At 37.1% G+C, this 21,193-nt stretch overlaps 1 protein-coding gene across 2 annotated transcripts in view; it reads left to right on the top strand.

Annotated features, from left to right (window-relative positions):
• The window catches only part of LOC132151903 (tyrosine-protein kinase RYK-like), a 68,044-nt gene that overhangs the window by 43,744 nt on the left and 3,107 nt on the right, over window positions 1-21,193 (top strand). The window contains exons 3-14 of one of the 2 annotated variants that reach the window (XM_059560422.1): window positions 367-466; window positions 1,374-1,505; window positions 3,764-3,829; window positions 3,933-4,074; window positions 4,937-5,037; window positions 7,168-7,251; window positions 8,845-8,970; window positions 12,422-12,508; window positions 13,634-13,703; window positions 15,834-15,966; window positions 18,127-18,236; window positions 19,301-19,460. In XM_059560422.1, the coding sequence (XP_059416405.1) occupies window positions 367-466; window positions 1,374-1,505; window positions 3,764-3,829; window positions 3,933-4,074; window positions 4,937-5,037; window positions 7,168-7,251; window positions 8,845-8,970; window positions 12,422-12,508; window positions 13,634-13,703; window positions 15,834-15,966; window positions 18,127-18,236; window positions 19,301-19,460 (1,311 nt within the window). The remainder of the gene's footprint in view (window positions 1-366; window positions 467-1,373; window positions 1,506-3,763; window positions 3,830-3,932; window positions 4,075-4,936; window positions 5,038-7,167; window positions 7,252-8,844; window positions 8,971-12,421; window positions 12,509-13,633; window positions 13,704-15,833; window positions 15,967-18,126; window positions 18,237-19,300; window positions 19,461-21,193) is intronic. The other variant, XM_059560423.1, reaches the window with a different exon arrangement.

Here is a 21,193-nt window from a genome sequence, read left to right as displayed (position 1 = left end):
AGAATCCTAAAATTTTTAGAGTTTTCACAAAAATATTAAGCAGCACAACCGTTTTAAACTGATAATTATAATAAAGATTTATTATGCACCGAATCAGCAGAATGATCATGACCAAAGTAATGACATGCCATCACATGATTTATATTTAAAGAAAAACTTAAACATGGAAATCAACTTTTAAATTGTGAAATTTCACAGTATAACTGTTGTTACTGCATTATCAATCAAGTAAATGCAGCCTTGATGAGTGAAATAAAGTTTTTTCAAAACCAAATAAAAAACATCCCAATCCCAAACTTTTGTAATCGCTTTATCCATAATAACTATATATTTAGATACTTTCCATAATCCTTGTCTTCTGTTTAGGTGGATTACAGGCTCGGGTTTCAAGTGGAAAACACTTCAGCCATGGATCAACCTCAGAGCAACATCTCTGCTCATGGGGAGGTCCCGCGCACTCGTTCAGGTTAGTCAAACATTTCTCTTTTTTTTATTTTATTTGTTGTATATTCAAGTGAAAAGATTCTGACTCCGTCTTTGTATGTTTAATGGTCCATGCATAAAAATGACCTTTTCTATTAGTAAAATTATTCTTGTCAAACATTTATTTATAAAAAAGTTTATATATCACAACGTATTTATTTTTTTAAGGTTTTATCTACTCTTTATTCCTGTTAGGCCTGTGCACACCAAGACAAATTCGGTGCAATAAGCATTTTAATTAACATTAACATTTACATGGCGTCAATGTAACTGAATTTTTTTTTCATGGAGAGGTGTTAAAATCTCTTCTCCATTGCACTGTGAATAAAGAACAGCCTATACGATTCACGCTTTTGTTCACATGCCTAGAGCCGCTGCAGTTACATTAAACTATTGGTGACTTGGTGGCGCTTCCGAACAGATGATTTTACTGAGCGACAGTGAATAGCAGAGGAAGAATCCTGTACTGACTCTCTTCCTCGGTACTCTTGTATTTGGTGTTGCCTGATAAACACCATGGTGAAAACTAAATGGCTCTTACAACACATACTGTCAGTAATACTGTTTAAACCACTTATTGTCAGTTTTTTTTTATTTGTATGCAGCCTGTTTGATGTTTGTTTGCATTTTCTTAAACAACAGTGCAAAAACAGACAAAATCTTTGCGACGAACATGCGTACTGGTGTGAACAGGTCTTTAATTGGTCGTCTCATGTAGTTTAGTAGGAATCGGGCAAATGCTAAGTGCCAGCACAAAAGGAAAAGCAACCTGTACATTTCAGAAAGTTGAAAATGAGGCCCTCATTTCAAGTTGTAGTGTTTACAACTTGAATATTTAATAAAATCAAATTTGGTCTTCCAGTAAGCATGCTTTCTGTGTGTCACTCCAGTGTTCAGAGTGGATCTTTTCTGCTCTGGAAAGGCTGATGGAGAGGCTGTGCTAACGGTGCAGTTGAACCTGACTACACCAGTCAACAACTTCACAGTGCTTAACTTCAAACGCAGGAAAATGTGTTACAGAAGTAAGATCTTTTCATACATTTTACCTTATTTCCTCCAATTCATCTTTGTTTCTGAAGATCTTAGTACATGTTTGTGTTTTAATTTTTCTGTAAATATGCTGCGAGTTTTGTGTGTTTGGCAGATTGTGTGTCAAGTTTAGGGATGCACCGATCATGATTTTTCATGGCCGATTCCGATACCGATTTTTTTTTACAAGCAAACCGACCAATTCCGATAACGATTTCTGATTTTTTTTTTTTTTTTTTTTATCTTTAAGCAACAAACAAGAAAGAAGGAAAGTGTGCATAAACAAGATGTTTGTTTGGTATTTAATAGGCCAAACTGGCTTTTGGCTATTGAAAACAATAACTGCAACCATCTGAAATTAACAGCAGTAACTGCACAGTAAGTAGCCTACATTCAATACAAACATAGATGCTACAGACATTAGCTTTTGTTTTTTATTGGGTTGAAACTACAGAGAACTGGCCTTAAATTTAAAGATTAACTGTAACCATGTGAAATTAAAGGCAATAACTGCATTGTTCTACAATCCAAACAACACAATCAACACACATTCAATAAGATGTTTCTTAATCAGCATTCAGTATTTTAGTTTTTAAATTTGGTTTTAAATAAAAAAAAGGTCTTTACCAGTGAGACTAAATAAAAGTATGCTATATAAATAGATGATTCCAAAATGTTAAAATCAAACAATGTTGGTGCAAATAAGACAAAGATGCAAAGTGTTTTCATTCATCCAATTAAAAAAAAAAATTAGGGTAATGATTCACATCTATATTTCTTTGAAAAGTCAATGAAAAATAAATAACTATTGTCTCAAGTAAAAAAATATAGATGTGAATCATTACCCTAAAATTGGATGAATGAAACAGGTAAAATAAAAATAATCATCTTATACAGAACTGACGTTTATTTCTGGCTTTTCAAACGTGTATGCAAGTTCTAATTTACAAAAAAAAAAAAAAAAGTTGTCTCCGTTTAGTCCGTTTCGTTTCTCATCCAACATGTGAGAAGTTGATCTGAACATCTCTTCACGGTCTACTCGTGTTCAGGGTGCGGACCGGTACAGTATATGCTCGCGCAGCTCTAGTGTGCAGTACCCAGAAAAGGGACTCTTATTTGTGCGCCAGTACACCAACGGCTGATCGCTTCCTGCTATCTGTGCCTCAGACATGAAGCCCTGCATTTCCAGAGCTGATCGGCTGCCCTTGTCTTACGCACAGATTTCGAAATACTTCCACACATGACATAGCGAACGATTACAATGAAGTCTGTGCACGCGGGTGCACTTCCGGAAAAATCGGCCGAAAAAAGACCAAAAACCGGCCAATTGCCGATCGCGTATTTTAAGCAAAAACCGGCCGGTTCCGATTTATGGCCGGTCAACCGGTCCATCCCTAGTCAAGTTTCACATTGCCACAGACTGCACAGATGATGATGATAACACAGGCTTTTTGTCATATGCTTCCCTAGAGGAAATAGCCAGTGAATTTATTCCCTGCTTATTTGAAGCACATGAGCCAAATTAACTGCCAGAGAAGAAAAAGAGTTTGTGTATGACCCAATTTTCTCTCCCTTGTGGAATAACTGGGTCAGCATGTGTGTGCGGTGCTCAAGAAGATACTGTGCGTCTTACACTTTGTGTGGAAGGAGTGAGATTTTACTGCCCTGGCAGCAATTTACAAACCAAACAGAGACCACAATTAACCAGTTCATGTTTTTGGCTGAATCTCATGAGACCCATCAAGACAATGTCACATTTCACACCAAAAATCAAGAGAAATATGTAATATTTTGCTTAAAGGAAAATATTGTTCTCCATAGCATAATCAAAGAAAGTAATTACAGTGAAGTATGTTCAAAAGTTGCTTTTTAGACTTTGATTTGTATCAGAATCAGCATAATTTATTGTATTATAGTATCTTTTTGGGAAATACAATAAAGAAATATAATGAGAATTAAAGGGCTTTTGCTTGTCACAAATAATAGGTGTGTGTGTGTGTGTGTGTGTGTGTGTGTGTGTGTGTGTGTGTGTGTGTATGTATGTATGTATGTATAACTAATCTGTGACAAGAAAAAGCCCTTTAATCTGCAACAATTTTTTTTTTATGTGATAAAAATTCTGTTATTTTCTGTAAGCAAAATCTGTAATTTTCTAGTTCCTCTGATGGGCAACATTCAGTGATATAAAACAGTAAACTGGTATATGCCTTACACTTTTTTTCATCCTTCCCCTCATTGTTTTACTTTACAGGAATTGAGCAGCCGGAGCCCCCCAAAACTCTGCCATTCCCAAACACAACCATACAGAGAATAGACCGTGAGTATTTACCATTTAGTATTTGTCCTTTTTAGTGAATGCGGTTCTACAGTGAGACCGTCTTCATTCACCTCTTGTAAACTCTCCTCTCTTTTGGTCTTAGCGAGCAGTTCAAATGCTCCCACCACATCCACACGAGTTTTCTACATCAGCGTGTGTGTGTGCTGCATCGTCATCTTCCTGGTAGCCATCATCCTCGCTGTGTTACACCTCCACAGCATGAAGAGAGTGGAAATGGATGACAGGTGTGTGTGTGTATGCATGCACTTCTGTGTTTTATTGTTTAGTTTAACTGCACCAAAACAGTAGTGTTATCAGTACTACTCAGTAGTTCTCAGTAGTATAGAGCAAATTCGATTTATTTTATAGTGGTTCTGGTCATTTGCTCTGTGTGTGTTTTTATTTATTTATAAAAAAAAAAATTGTATTCATTGTGGGTTGTCAGAAGAAGACGGGAAAAAAAAAACATTTCATCTCCTACTAATTTCATACCAGAGCAGGGAAGTTTCACTGTGTTTTTTCTGAAATTGAATTGGGCATTAGTACAAAAAACATTCTATTTACAAGAAAAGACACAGAGCTCTGTTTATCTTCTAAAACATAGCAACCTCAGAACAAGAATGTGTTCAGACTTCATTTTCTACCGGTGGATTGTTTTTGCTCCATATCCCAAGTAGTAGACCAGAAGAAACCAGAACTGTTTAATGATGATGAGTTGGTGACATTAGATCATGATTAGGTTCAATGAGTTTCAGGAGGCAGGTTAAACCGGCAGCATTTCAGGTCTTTCTTCAGGGGCCTCAGTGTTTAACCTTTGGAGTTTGAGTCTAATGGCTTTAATTGGGACAATTACACAGCACTTCGTTTTTAAATGCACTGGGGTTCGGGTTAAACCCTGGTAAAACCCTGCACCTTCTGAAAAAACAAAACAACAGATGATTTCATCATAATAGAGGCTGTGAAAGCATTTAAAAATCAAAGACCGGTATGGTTTAGTAAACAGATTTTGGGTTATTATAGTTAAGTAATGATATAAGCCAAAGTACCTTTCAAATTGGTGTGTTTCGATTCCTAAAGTAATTAATTTCCTCTCACTAAATCTTTTAGCGTCAGCGACAGTGGAAGCTCTCAGGGTCTGTCTCAGCCTTCCACCCAGACCACCCAGTACCTGAGGGCGGACACCCCCAACAACGCTACACCTGTCACCAGTAAGACTATGACCACACCACGTCTCTCACCCCTGACCTCCGCTCAGGAGCTCTCTCAATCATGTCAACCATCTGCCGTAACCATCTGCACTCCTCTTCCATGTTTAAGATGAAACCAGAGAACTGTCTCTCCACCGAAGAAGTAGCTCAAAGAGCAGATAAACATCACCAGGATGCTTTGCTCCCTGTGGCTAAGACAGCAGCTTGTTAAATTGTTCTAAATTTCACACCTCTGGCTGCTTTTTGTCTTGTTGTGTGTACACCAAATGTGCATTCCTTTATAAATGAGAAAATTGGAAAAGAATGATTGAATTAGCTAAACTGGAATCAGAAGGTTGGAATAGACCGAAACACACATTCCCCCTCCACATTTTTTTTCCATAAGATTAGTCCAGCATTAATTGTTTTTGTGTGATGGGAATGAGCACAAATGTTTCTTGTGTATGTGTATTTATTAAGTCTTCAGGTCCCCTCACAATAGTACAGAAGTCATGTCAGTCGGCAGGTATTTGCTCAATCCTTCACTATCATCCGTAAGTGCCATCTTAGAGCCGTTTCTTCACACTTAGGTTGTTGTCTTTTTATTTGTATTTTTTTCCCACCACGGGAAGCTGACCACCCCCACCCCTTTTGCAACTTAGGACTCAAATAAGACCAAATCAACAGGAAGTTAACCTCCCATCAACTTCCAATTAGTTGAAGTTTACCAGCTGATTCCATGGGTTTTATATTCACATTGGCTCCAAAAAATATTTAGACAGTTAAGTAACAAAATAAATGTCTGTCTTTTAATTAGATTGAGAAATATCACATGGTTCAAGACATTTTTTTATTTAGAACAAACATCACTTGACTCATTCAAGAAATGTATATTAATTTTAAGCAACTGGTGTCACTCCTTACATCCATATCCTCCCCTCCTGTACAGTATGTAAAAATTAATGTCAAATTAGTAAAATGTCCAAACACACAGTATTCTTAAAAATTTTTTGTCAAAATTATGCCCCAAGACAGAATTTGTTATATTAGCAAATGGCAGGAAATGGCAAAAGTAGCTGATGTACAGTTCAGACCAAAGGTTTGGACACACCTTCTCATTCGAAGAGTTTTCTTTATTTTCATGACTATGAAAATTGTAGATTCACACTGAAGGCATCAAAACTATGAATTAACACATGTGGAATTATATACATAACAAAAAAGTGAAAAAACTGAAAATGTCATATTCTAGGTTCTTCAATGTAGCCACCTTTTGCTTTGATTACTGCTTTGCACACTCTTGGCATTCTCTTGATGAGCTTCAAGAGGTAGTCACCTGAAATGGTCTTCCAACAGTCTTGAAGGAGTTTCCCGAGAGATGCTTAGCACTTGTTGGCCCTTTTGCCTTCTGTCTGCGGTCCAGCTGACCCCTAAACCATCTCGATTGGGTTCAGGTCCGGTGACTGTGGAGGCCAGGTCATCTGGCGCAGCACCCCATCACTCTCCTTCTTGGTCAAATAGCCCTTGATGCCTTCAGTGTGACTACAATTTTCATAGTCATGAAAATAAAGAAACTCTTTGAATGAGAAGGTGTGTCCAAACTTTTGGTCTGTACTGTAGGTAACGTAACAATTCCAACATTACTAATGTTATATAATCGAATTGTTTTCATACATACATACCTGCATATAGAATGGGCTAGAAGTAAGATGCGGAACAAACTCAGTAGTAAGCAATTTATGCAGCGAAGTACCTAAAAATGTTTAGTAATCTTGTTTCAACAGATTTGCACAATCTTTAAAGCCAGCCTTAGCGAATACTCCCCCTTACAGACAATCATGTTGTAAAGTTCTAAGTTCTTTTCATAAACCAGTGTGGATAGTTGATCTTGGAGATATCCACCCCATTTTTGACCAGACTGTGTACTGACATTGTGTGTAGTGCCTCCTAGTGGTTTTACATGCTTGGTGCACTAGTCTATTTCATGCTTATATACACCATGCGTCCTGTTGTCTCACTCTTGTTCTTGTGTGTGGAATAGTTCAGGCTCCATCTGCCTGCTATGATTATTCATCCTTCATACACCTCTCTCCATCTTTCTTTTTTTTTCTCTCACTCTGTCCTCCCTCCACCTCTTCCTCCTCCTATCAGATGCTCATACTGGCTCTGCACCCATGCTCCAGCTTGCAGGCGGCTCCTTCCCTCACCCTGGTTCCCCCTCGCATGAAACCAAAAGTAAGTTCTGCTGCTGTGTAGCAGATAGAGAGAGCAACAATCATGTTCACTAACCTTCTACCTTTAACCTGGTTTCTTCCTCACCATCACCATTTTTATTATATATATATATATATATATATATATATATATATATATATATATATATATATATATATATAATATATTGGTTTTAACAGCTCGTTTATTGGTTAACATAGTATTACAGTGATGCAAAGCACAAAACACTTGTTCTCGTTTGCATGACAAGATCATCAATCAGATAAAATGAAAATTCTATCATTTACTCACCCTAATGTTGTTTCAAATCTGTGTGAGTTGAAAAATGTGGCTAACCAAACATCTGACTTACCATAGTTTGGGGGAAAAAATGCCATGGAAACTATTGTCTACCATTGACTGAACCCTTTGCCTACACTAACGTAGAAACATTTATCATTACAAAAGATTACAAAGATTTTTGAATGTTTTTAAACTGAGTCTCTTATGCTCACCAAGACCATTTTCTTAATCAAAAATACAGTAAAATAGAAATAGTTTGAAATATTGTTACAATTTAAAATAACTGTTTTCTATTTTAATGTAATTTAAAATGTAATTTATTCCTGTGGTGGCAAAAAAAAAAGTTTTCTTTAGCAGCCATTACTCCAGTGTCCAGAAATCATTGTAAAATGCAGATATGGTGCATAAGAAGTCAAGAAACATCTTTATTATAATGAGTTTTAAAATCTATAATGCTTGATATTTTTATGAAAACTGTAATGAATTTATATTTTTGTTTACAGACCATGAGGACTGTGTAGACTTGATTGTAGGGAACGTTAGCAGTTTCACATTAGTTAGCTATAATAACCACTTGGGGGCAGCATCATGCACATTCAGGTTGAGACAAATTTAGTCTAAATCAGTTAGCACACTGGCTAGTTGTATTGTTAGTGAAAAGTGATATTTACATTTTGTTTTGTTTTCATAATCAAGTCACCTTTATTTATATAGTTCTTTATACAATACTGATTGTGTCAAAGCAGCTTTACCGTTATCAACTGTATTTATATAATCACTAATATAATGTTACCACAAGGCAGAGTGGGAAATTGTTCAGACCTAAAAACAACACATGCATTAGTCACAACCAAATTTAAACGGACTTATGTACTGGTATTTGTGCTGACAGTACATTTTTGTGTGTGTGTATTTAGCTTGTGTGTTTTAAAGTACACTGCAGCTTCATGACAAAAAAACAGCTTTCTCCAAACATCTAATACAGTTGGCTGTATAACAGATAAAATCGGTTAAACACCGAAACATGTCGTGCAAGAGTGACGCCGCTGTATTTGCCTTTGGCAAAGCTGGGGTTTTAGTTAATTGATGAAGTGTCTAAATAGTTCCAGTTGTTAAAATAACACCGCAAACCTCTTTCATTCCATGAATCACCTTTGTTTTGATTTGTCTGTAATTAGACCGGCTTTTAATTAGTTCTAATGTGAATTGTTAACACTTATTTTAATGCAGCGTTTGTGTGTGTGTGTGTGTGTGTGTGTGTGTGTGTGTGTGTGTGTGTGTGTGTGTGTGTGTGTGTGTGTCTGATTTCAGGTTATCCCTCACTGCGGATAGAGAAGAATGACTTGAGAAGCGTCACTCTCCTTGAGGCCAAGGCAAAGGTCAAAGACATCGCCATCTCCAGAGAGAGAGTCACACTACGAGACGTCTTACATGAAGGTATCTAATCCCACAAGCCTCACAGACGCACATGGAAACCACAGCAAGTTAATACTGCTTTTGAAAGACTCGATTCTTAGTAGCAGTGTTTATCTCCGTGCCACTGAAACGTATATATTTCCAATAGTGGTTCTTTTGAACGGCTAGTTCAACTGAAATTGCATCATGGCAAACAAATGCGTCAGCATCATTTGTCCGCTCATCTTGAGGTTAGACACTTCCCCCTGCAAAATAATTTTGTTGGATCACACAAGAGTTGTGCTCCAGCAGGAAATCTGCACCCAAGCACTTAATTGGAGTCCAAACAGAAAAGCTCTCTGCTGGGCCTTGTGCCAGCACAGCTTTCGGCTTGCACAGAAGATGTTGACACAAATGTCATTAGTCACATAAGCTATACAACATAGACAAAACTGTGCGTCAAGAACCCGCCTTGTTTGACATGCGTTCTTGCAAAATCTCAGTGCAGTAAATCCCCTATGTAGCACCTTTTTCCATTAGTGGGACTTTCATCATGTACATGTGGCCACAAGCTTGATGAAGCTGATTTATTATTTATAAGAAATTGTGTTTTAAGTGCTGACTTGGCAAACTTAAGTTAGATAATCTGATTAAACCAACTGTATTGGACATTTGGGGAAATGTAGGATTTATTATTATTATAAATATTTTTTAGTTGCTTTTGTGTTTTTTTTTGTTGTTGTTTTATGCTGTTTTTTTTTACGACCAGCTCAATATGATTGAATTGAATGGCCTTTATTTGAAGTGGAAATTTCAAAGTTCTTTTGCTTATTAAATATTTGCTGCAACTGATATGTGGTAATATCAAGGTCAAAAACACAGGAGCGTGGTTCATTTACTCAAAAATGAAAGATTTTCTTGTTGTCTCAAATCGTATTATCTTTACTTCAGTGCAGCAAAAAAGAGAATTTTCGAAGAATATCCTTGCTGCCATTTTATGTAAATGAGAAATAAGAGCTGTCAAGCTCTGAAATGGCTAAATAAGCAAATGGTTCAAAAATCTTGTAAAGTCATACATTAATATCTGTGTGTGAAGCTTAGAACGAAATTGACGTGTTAACGGTTTTGTTTTTTTATCTGCTATTGATTATTTGTTTATATGTCTGATAACTGATATTCAGAACATATTATTATAATTTATATGATATACATAAGTATTTTTCAAGAATGAATTAACAGAATAACATAAGTAGCAACAACATAAACAGTAGGATAAATTAAGTTTGAGGTTTTTGAATGGAGGAGATAAATGACAAGGGACTCTACCTGCTTTGCATAAACTTAATCATTAGTTTTAAACTATAGTTTTAAAAGGTTTAGGTGTTGAAGTTGAAGAGTAAAGGAAAAAGTTACATTTTAAAAAGTAACAAACAAACCAGAAAATAAAATTGCTTCATTTTTAATGACATCAGAATTATTCATATTTTTCTTACATATGCTAACAGCATTTTTAGTGTGTGTGTGTGTGTGTGTGTGTGTGTGTTAACCATTTGAGGAGTTTTGCAAATGAGTAGAGCAAATGCATATCTCATGAACACATTTGTCGTCACCCAACAAATTTAACACATTTATTACAATACATTACTATTGCAGATCATTGACTGTTCTGTGAACTGACTTGATTGAAAACATTTGAATGACGTCATTCCTACTTCTGTAATGAACGCTCCAAGGAGAGCAAGGGATGCTTAACTCCAACAAACTTGTGAACTTTTCAGAACGCAGCAATTCAGAACAAACTGATCTTGAGTCTCTGTTCACATACTTGCGTAGAGTACATTTTGGGCCTGATGATGTAGGGAAACTTTGCCTTTTTCTTGTAAAACAGTGTATGTCTCTATTGATGACAAATTTGAACAGGTTAAGACCATCAGTTGATTCAGAGCACAGATCATGTCTATAAAACATTACATCTCAGGACATGCTGTGCTTAGTTTCTTTACAAAACTTAAGCAATCAGTTAAACGTCTACCAAGAAATTCCCCAGTCCAGCATAATGACCATGCCTGTCTCGAGTTTGACTGCAGTTTTCCTCTCACTTTAACCAGTTTATCATAAACTACCTTAAAGCAGCTGAAAGCTGTAACGGAAACCCAGACAGTTGCATAATGTATAATGCAATGTTTTTCTTTTTTTTTTTTTAGGTTAGATGCAATTGCATTTGTTGTTCTGCATTGCAACAAAGAAACAGTTGGACAATACTTTTGCTATTTACCAGGACATTTCTATGAATTCACTTTAGAAAATTTTAATTACATCTGAATAATCAATGTCAAAGTATAACCGCTATATCTTGCTACTTACATTACCAGCAAAATGTTTGGACATGCCTGCTCTTTTTCTCAGTTATTTTGAGATTATAATTTTTTTCAGGTTCATCAAGCCTGTGAAATTACATTGCTTTCAAGAAATGTTAAGCAAATCACCACTCGCCTCTCTTTGTATAGATAATAGTTCTGTAAACTCATTTTAAGCTTTACGGCCAGTGTTCATTTGTCCTACCATGTCTGATTTCCCTTCCTCCTCCTAAAACGGTGGGTAGTATAATTAGACAATGAAAAATGCTACTGTAAAGTCGCTACTTGCTCGCAGTTATAAACCATATTGAATGAGTTTTAGTGTATGCTTGCTGCTTCTAGTCAAACCAAATCTGCTCATCCTGATCAAGTATTAGACTTAAGGTTTTAAAGGTCATGTGTACCACATATGTACAGTATTGCACCTCACATAACTTTATTTCACAAAATGTTGTGACCATTTTCCCTAAAGCTCTTTTAAAATTATTGGTCTATGATTATTGGTCTTGCATGCATTTGTGTTCATATTTGAATGGAGGACAACTCAACAGTAATCACAAGCAGGAATTAAAGCAGACTTCAACATCAGCAAGCTGACTTGGAATAAGGTGGCATGTTATAACAAGCATGGCAGCACGAAAGGGGAAAAAGGATCAGATAAGAGGGTAGAAAATGTGGTGCTGGCCCCTATCAATAGTAACACTACCCCAAGTCCGCCTGCTTTGAGTTTCAATGATCTGTAAGATGTGCTGATCCATTACATTCTTAAGTGTCATCTGAGTTTATGGCAGCTGCAGCTATGTCAAACAGCAGTGGGAAGGTGAGAGACAGTCCTGCGCCTGCTGGTATTTACATGCTATGTTTATTCTCAGAGGTCGTCCAGGATTACCCGTTCATACCTGCTGTGCTTTTCACCATGCAACAGTTGGCATGTTGTTTTATCCCAAAGAAAAGGAGTACATATAGCAAGATAGATGTTTGTTCTTTTCATGATATTTGAAATAATAATGCGGCCCTCTAACCCTGACACTGTTCATTGAAACAGATTCACTGAGACTGGTTAATTTCTTATGTGAGACAGTCCGTGTATATTTATGTATACTGAGATGTAATAATGGTTTTTTTTTTATCCTAAGGGACCTTTGGCCGCATTTTTCATGGAGTCTTGCTTGACGAGAAGGACCCAAGCAAAGAGAAACAAGTCTTTGTAAAAGCAGTGAAAGGTAAATCCTCTTAACTCTCATTCGATGCCTCCCTTGTGTACAGCTTTCTAAAATGAACCATTTAAAATAACTTTCCCAACAGGATTAAAAATGACCATTTTCTCTGGAAAATCATAAGGGATTGTGATAATGAGCCTCGTTGTGAAGTTCCAAAGTTCATAATACATATATGAAACTGGGCTGTTTTGATAATATTGATAATCTAGTTCTCTGTTATCAGTTCCTCTAGAAAATGCAAATGCCATGAGAACCTTCAGCACTTCCTGTCACACCGCTCACCCCTTTATTTGTCATTGTGCCCTGTTTACCCAGCGCAGGACTGGTGCCAGCCACCAGACAATGCCACTGTACCAGCCTCTGCTGGGCCAAGCTGTTCAGTTTCCACCCCGGCTCTTGCCCAAGGGGACAGGAAACCATACACGTTACCCATACTCTCCAAGCATCCGTCAAAAGCTGTTCTCAAAGATAAAGCCAGACCTCTGTGAACTCATTCTAAATGTTCACTCAGCTAGCAATCTGTGAGACATTAGGCTGTTTTAAGAGCAATCAAACTTTGACATTCACTTGATTTAATGTTCTTTAAAAGGATAGTTCACACAAAAATGGGTATTTTCTTACCCACATTGCATTACAAACATGTATGGCTTACTTTCTTCTTTGAAACTCAAATGGTGAATCTTAGTAAATCCTGCCTATCTTTTTCTTTATAATGAATTTAAATGAGTACTGGGGCTCCAAAAATGCTGACAAATACAGCATAAAAGTAGTTCATATGCCATATTGAAAGCATTGTGTGGGGAACACTCTAAACCTTTAATGACCTTTTGCATTATTTTCGGAAGTTATAGTCCCTGTAAAGAGTGACATGAGTTAAATGAAATAATGGCACAATCTATTAAATTTGACAAAATGTTCAAACATTTCCACTATCATTTAGTGCTGCTTGACATTAAGGATCTAGCTTTTTTTCCAGATGTGAGGGTTCACTTACTTTCTCATTTTGATTGCTGTGTGGAGAGATGAGAAGACTTTGTCAGTCAATTCTGTCAGGTTTCCCTCACGACTGGGTTGTCCAGGTTTGCAACACATATCCCTGACACTTTGTTCTTGATTTTTGCTGTGCAGATCATGCCTCAGAAGTACAGGTGACCATGATGCTTACAGAAAGCTGTAAACTACGTGGCCTTCACCACAGGTGAGTTACAGCCACCCTGTGGTGCTTTCTTGAAGCTTATGCAAAATCTGCCATATCATTCTCCCTTTATACCACATATCACTTGTACAGAATCACACGTCATTTGCTGTGTGTGTGTTTGTGTGTGTATGCACCGAGTGTTCATTTTTTTTGTTCGGATGCTAGTGGTGCAGAAATTACACACTTTTAAACAAATCCTTTCATATATGAACAAAGCTTGTTATAGATGTGTTTTGAATCGCAGTTTCTTACATACTGAGTAGGGAATATCTGTAGAAGTTCACTTCACTTACCAAAAAACCCCTGTAATGTCATCAAACAGAAAAGCTGATTTGAGGTTTTGAGAATGATGACATAATATGCTTGTGTATATAAATATAAATTACCATACTTTCTTGATGGTTAAATTACCCTGTGCACAATGGAAGCATGTTGTGTAATGTTTGAATGTTGTTACAGCAATATGATGACCACAGTTGCAGCTATGACACTTCACTGACTACTGATCTGCACACTTCCTCTGCTGTGTGAATTACTGTCTTTCTCTGTGTTCTTTCTTCTGCGTTCTGCATTTCTGATGAACTATTCTTATAAATCAACTTTGTGCTCTCATATCATTGTTAACTACATCTATCTCTAAGACAAAAACTACAGTGTAAATAGATCACTCAAATTAACTTCACAAATCCAGCGACTATTTGTGCTCTGGTGTGGGCTGTCTGACGAGATCTGAGCAAATCCAGTTCTGGATCCAAGGCCTGGACATTTATCATATACTAATATATAGGCCTGCCGGTACCACATTGGTAGGATGACCATATGCGCCGTTCATACGGGACACGTCCCAGCCAGGATTTTATAATGCCTAAAATATCCAGGTTTTGGCTATTTGCACTGTGCAGGTTGATCGTTGTGTAACATTCATGAGAGCTATAAAGAGCAGAGCAGACGGCTCCTAATGCTTTCGAATCGCTTTCACGTGTTTGTTCGTTCATTTGACTTGAAGCATTGTGGCGCACTTTGTTTTTTTGGGGGATTTTTTTGGATGCTTCAAATCAATCGAATGAACAAACACGTGCGCATATTTGCATCGCTTTGATCGTTCTATCTAGATCTCTTCTCACACGCAGCCCCACGATTGGTCGATTATGTACAATACCTGCATGTTATTGGTCAAACTGCTCTGGATGTTTTAGGCAATATTATAATCCTGGCTGGGACATTGATTATCTGTTATCAACAGATATTACAAAATGTATTAGTATTTATCAGTAATTTATATTTAGAGTAACTTGAAGTGAGTCTTCAATGTAAAGTTGAACAGTTAAATAAAATCAATTTTTATTGTGCATAATGTTGGGATGACTAAGTTCACTTGTGGCGTTTGTTTTTTTGTTTTTATTTTAATATCAGCCAATTATTGACCATTGGTTATCTTTTTATTGATGAGAGCTACTGAAAACTGCTGATCTAAATAAAAAAAAGTCATACTGAAAAAATACTAACAAAATAAATATACTGTTGACATGAACAGGAATGAAAATGAAATTTTAAACTGAATACTAATTTTGTAATCCTGGTGTTCATCTATGAGCATGTTTATTTTGTATCATTTCACGTAATATTTAATATCATTTCATCTTCATTCAGAATAATTTTCATGATATTAATATAGAGGCGGTAGAACAGCCCTGAGGTCAAATTCTCTGTTTAGATTTTACTGTTTGCCATTTGGGATGGTCTCAGACCCATGTCCTGTCCTGAACGTTTCCAGCTTTGTAGTCACGCAGACCCGTGTCTGAGGTTAAACGGTTCAGCACAGCCCATGGCATACATTTTTCCTTGTCCCAAATGAATCCCTGATTAAAATAGTCTTGTGCAGACCTAGTACCTTAGGATAACATGTCACTCACTGACTACTTTGTGTCTCATTGCTAGTGAGAATCTAGTAACAGTAAGTCATTTCTCTAATGCTTGTTTCCATTGTGTTTACCACATTAAATGTGCTGTGTACTTGTTTTGTTTTTTTACTGCAGAAATGTGTTTGAAGTCTTGGCCTTTTCCTGCCATTTGTCCTTTTACCTACACCGACAAAGTTGAACCTATTTTTCCTGGTCTGTTCATTCTTAGGAACCTGTTACCAATTAGCCATGTGTGTATAGAAGATGGTGAGAAGCCCATGGTCCTGTTGCCCTATATGAACTGGGGAAATCTTAAGCTTTTCCTGCGCCAATGTAAGCTTGCTGAGGCCAACAACCCACAGGTGAGACATTTTATTATTGAAATGCAATTTGTGCTTTGAGGCATTAGGTAAAAACTACTCATAATACATAATGCAACAGTTAAACTGCATCCACGTTTTCACAGAGAGTGATTATTCTGATTAGTGTAAATTCAGCTAATACTAAGTAGTGCAGTGATACTCCTGCTGTTAGCCATAAATCAATCTGAGGCAGGTGTTTTTATTAGAGACCCTCCAGCAGAACGCCTGGAGTATACAGATTATCCTGTTTAATTGCTTTCTTCTAAACAGTGAATTCATTGTGCAGATCCTCAATCAACATCGAGTGATCTTTCTACGATAGGTGCTTTACAGTCATGTACTGATCTCGAGCCTTTGCGATGCGATAACCCTGGGCAGTCTTTCATTCAGCTGCCACTAAACCATCTTCAAAGACAAGATTACATACTCTTATGTTCGATCAGTCAGACCAGTGTATTCTAAAAATGGTTAGCTGGGTGCTTTAAGCTATCATTTTTTCCTCTTCAAGACCAAGCTTGTTGTGACAGTGTTTTTATACTTCCTGCATCAATCTTCAGTTGTTTTTGGAAAAACATAAGTCATGTAAACTACCCATGCTTTAGATAACACCCAGCATTTTGAACATTGAAAGTGGGTGATTTATTTTAGTTTTTACTGCCAAAGTTTTCACCTGAACTGAATCTTAGATGCATGTCTGTTTGCTGCCTTCTAGGGGGGTGCAAAACTGCATACTTCAAAAATGCCTCTGTGTGAATGACTAGTCAGCCTTAAGGAAGCACTGTATAATTAGGCTGGTTTAGAGTCTTGTACCCTGTCCACCAGATACTGATCAAACACCTGGACGGAGCCAGACTGAATGGAGCAGTATGCATGAACTCTGTGACCTGTTTTAAAAAGTTAGCACCCTAGGGAAGCACAACAAATGTTTGTCTGCACATAGACCAGCATTTAATAAAATCAATAAATATAAATGACTGAATGCTTTGATTTCACAAGAAGAAATTACAATTGAAAATGTCACTAAAGAAAACAGTCTATTTAAATTATAATAATATTCCACAATACTACTGTATTTTTGACTGAATAAATGCAGCCATGGTGAGAATAGACTTTTAAACTATTGTATATCCAACAGTTGTGTATATTTTACGTTTTTTATTTTAGATTACCTTTCCAGCCAAATTCACATTTTCCATATTATACATTAAAAACATGTGATGCTTAAATTAACTATCTTTTTAAAACAGTTGCTTTTTAGCATTTTATTTATTTATTTGTATTAACTATTTGTACTAAAACAAAATCATTGCTTTCAAGGGATTCAAGGGATTTATTGCAAAGAGCAATAAATTGGAGTCTTGACTTCTCAAAGAGGGGTTTAGTGCGTTTACAGTCATACACTTGCTGTTAAATTGTTGGCACACTAAAGCACCCTCTCTCAGAGAAAAAACATGTCTAAATTGATCCCCCCTTAAGATATGACAGCTAAGCTTGAGATTTACTAGACACTCGCTCTCATTGACCCATCCCTGCCTTCTATGTACTACATTCTCTCTTTCAGTCTAAGTCACTCTTACCCAATTCTCACTGAACAAACAGGAATGAGCATGCACCATCAAACTCATGTGACACCTGAGTTGGTCACACACTGCAATTATTTTGTTCTAAAGCCTTGTGTATAGTCCATCTGAAAAGCCTTTCATTTAGAGAAGATTGTTATGACCTTGTCATTTAGCACCCAGGGTTTCTTTTTGTGTCCGACTCGAGATAGATTATACAAGGATGAGGATGCCTGAAGTTGAGGCAGTCCCTCTAAAGAGTTAAAGTGTTAGTGTTTGGCTTCACATCTAGGTGCTCACTAAACATAATGTTTATGTTTAGTGAGGTAACTCATTACATCAGACTTCAGACTCTTCATACCAAATGAGATTCAACAGAGGAACTTGTTGCTCCATCAAGTCTGGTTTCCCAAGAGGTGAGCCGTGACCACAAGCGTCTGTGTACCCACTTGTCATGTGTCCCGCTTTTTGTGTCTTTTGGTTTCTCTTGCTGGACCTCTCTAATTAAAATGTAAACAATTTCTTAGACTCCCAGTGACCCTTAGAATGTTTCTTGGTCACATAATCATTTTGTCCACTCTCTCTTGTTTTATCCACAAAGGCCATTTCTCAACAAGACCTGGTCCACATGGCAATACAGATTTCATGTGGGATGAGCTATCTGGCACGGAGAGAGGTTATTCACAAAGACCTGGCTGCCAGAAACTGTGTGTAAGTGCCATTTGACCTCACGTTCTCCCACTATTTACCATTTTACATCAACTATCCTTCACGCAGGAGTATATAGCTGCACCAAGTGTTACATATTGGCATTGGCTATTAAAGGGGTCATATGATGTTGCTAAAAAGATCATTATTTGGTGTAATGAAATGTCTATGCGGTTTAAGGTTAAAAAAACTCATTATTTTTCACATTACTGTATTATTATTGTTTCTCCTCTATGCCCCGCCTTTTTGAAACGCATTGATTTTTACAAAGGTCATCATTCTGAAAAGTGAGGTGTGCACTGATTGGCCAGCTATCCGGTGAGTTGTGATTGGCTGAATACCTCAAGCGTGTGACAGAAATGTTACGCCATACCATACTGATGCCGGTTCAAAAAAGTTAATAGGTTCTTTTAAGCCCTAACATAATGACATAATTTGTGATGATGTAATGATATCAAGCCTATCGTCCCCGGGTTGGGATAAAAATACACATTCAAATATATAGAGTAAGTAATCATAACTTCAGTCAGTTAAACCATAATAATGATCTGAAAAGTTTACAATTAAGTTACAAGTGCAGGGAGTGATGTGCATACAAGGATTTATATCTTGAAGATTTAAAGTGAATAAATTAATTGTCATAAGCGCAGAAACCATAATCCACTTGCTATATATAATCCATTGGGATTTATTTGTTATTAAACTTAAAGTAAAGTATTTCTGCAACCTTAACTCAAAAATGTGCAGAACCCTATCTGTACACTTTACCTATGGCATGAAGTAAGCAGTCAGACATGTGTAGAGGAATGGCGATCCACTTCAAGCACCCTGATTTGTTTTTCAACATTATTGTGACCAATATTTGGACTTTCATCATGTGATATTTATATTTTTTGTATTCATTGGGTACACGTGTATCTTCGTCTTCTGTGCACAAATTGTACAAATATATTGTCCTTTGAGTAGGGCTGTGCAAAAAATTGAATGAGATTTTCATGTGCATCTTGTCAGTAAAGGCACTCCTGTGATCACAAGTTTTGTTTTGTATTTTTATTTTTATTTTAAAGAATTGATAACAGTATGCAAGTGAAGATCACGGACAATGCGCTGGCCCGTGATCTCTTCCCCATGGACTACCACTGCCTCGGAGACAATGAGAACCGACCTGTTCGCTGGATGGCTTTGGAGAGTTTGCTTAACAATGACTTCTCTAGTGCCAGTGATGTGGTAAGAGTTGCTGCTCCTTTTTGCCTTTTTTGCAACAGGCTTTAACATGCACTTACATAATATTTTGTTTCATACCAGCAGCAGGTGTTCTCTAATTTGTTTTTCACTTCCTATGGATATTTTGCCTATAAAAGAATTTAGTATTTTTATGGCACTGGTAAAATCACTATAATTTTTAACTAAGGTCCTGCACACTCATTCGTGGGCTTTCAGATTGTGTCCCAAATTTTGGTAACATATTTAAAATTGTGTAACTTCTTTGACGTCATACTGTCTGCTCCATCATGCTTTGTTACTGCTGACAGTTACAGTAAGCATGCTTCAGGTGCCCATGAACTTGTTTAGGCCTGTGACATCAGCTGCGTGCAGCAATAACGCAGTTAACACACATTTGTGTTTCCCTAATATGTTTATATTCAGAATAATAGTTCTGCAATAGGTATACAATCAAGTTTCAGAGAATTTCGCAAGTCTGCAAATACGTGTAGTGTAAGGTAAAGGGATAGTACACTCAAAACTGAAATCTGTCACCATTTACTTACATCATTCCAAACTCTAAAGACTTTCTTTTAACAATGAAACAGATTAATGTTTTTATTGAAATGTGACTGCTTTCTGTTTCTCCATTGAAAGACCATTATGCCAGAGCTTCAGTGCTTCAAAGAGTTAATAAGATAAAAAAACAAACAAGTCTTCTGAAGAGAGATGATTGCTTTATATGAAGAACAGATTTAATTTAGGCTTTTATTCACATATAAATATGATCAACGCATACATGGAGCACATCTAATATGGTAAAGGAAGCTCAAACGTGCTTGCTTGATGCACGAGAACCAATGAAAGAAAAAAACCAAACATTTTGCCAAGTACGGTTACCCATACTCAGAATTGGTGCTCTGCATTTAACCCATCCAAGTGCACACACACAGCAGTGAGAAGTGAACACACACCCGGAGCAGTGGGCAGCTATAGATCCAGTGCCGAGGGAGCAACTGTGGGTTCAGTGCCAGCACAGAGACTCGAACCTGCGACCTTTTTGGTAACTAGTCCGGCTCTCTAACCATTAGGCCACAGCTGCCCCTGTACTCATGAAGTTTATTCTTGTGCATAAAGCAAATACCGGTTAAACTAATCTATTCATATTGATTACTTTTATAATGTCTTGTTGATGCTTGTGAAGCATCAAAATTTTGGTGTAACTGACTTTCAGTGGAGGGACTGTAATGTCTGAGAATTCATGAAAAATATCTTAATTTCTGCCTTGAAAAAAAATTTATCAGGTCAAAACAACATGAAAGTGAGCAAATGATGATAGAATTTGCATTTTTGGGTCACCTGTCCTTTAAAGCAAACTCAGGTATGGGAAATGGCAAAGCAAACCACTGGTACATTTTTGTATTTCTGAGAGAAATGGATGGGGAAGAAAATTGTGTTTGTTTGGCAACACACTGCATGCTCCCGTCTGTCTCACTCAAAGTGCCAATGAAACAACCCACCCTAGACAGTCAGGAAGTACTGAACCCCGCCTGGTCGCCTCATAAATGACACACCAGGCCAAAACCTGTCAGCGATCTGACCTTTGCGTACCTTCAAACTAACAGACAATAATGGCTTGTGCTGCTCCCCTGCCAGGAACAATTGGCCTGGTATGGAAATGTACTCTTGTTTATTGAGATACACTGGAGAATCGTTTACAATAAGGACCGGTAGTACAGGTTATCAACCTCCCAGTG

This window comes from Carassius carassius, chromosome 10, assembly GCF_963082965.1.
Source record: "Carassius carassius chromosome 10, fCarCar2.1, whole genome shotgun sequence".
NCBI classification, from domain to species: domain Eukaryota; kingdom Metazoa; phylum Chordata; class Actinopteri; order Cypriniformes; family Cyprinidae; genus Carassius; species Carassius carassius.
This window is presented reverse-complemented; position numbering and strand designations above follow the sequence as displayed.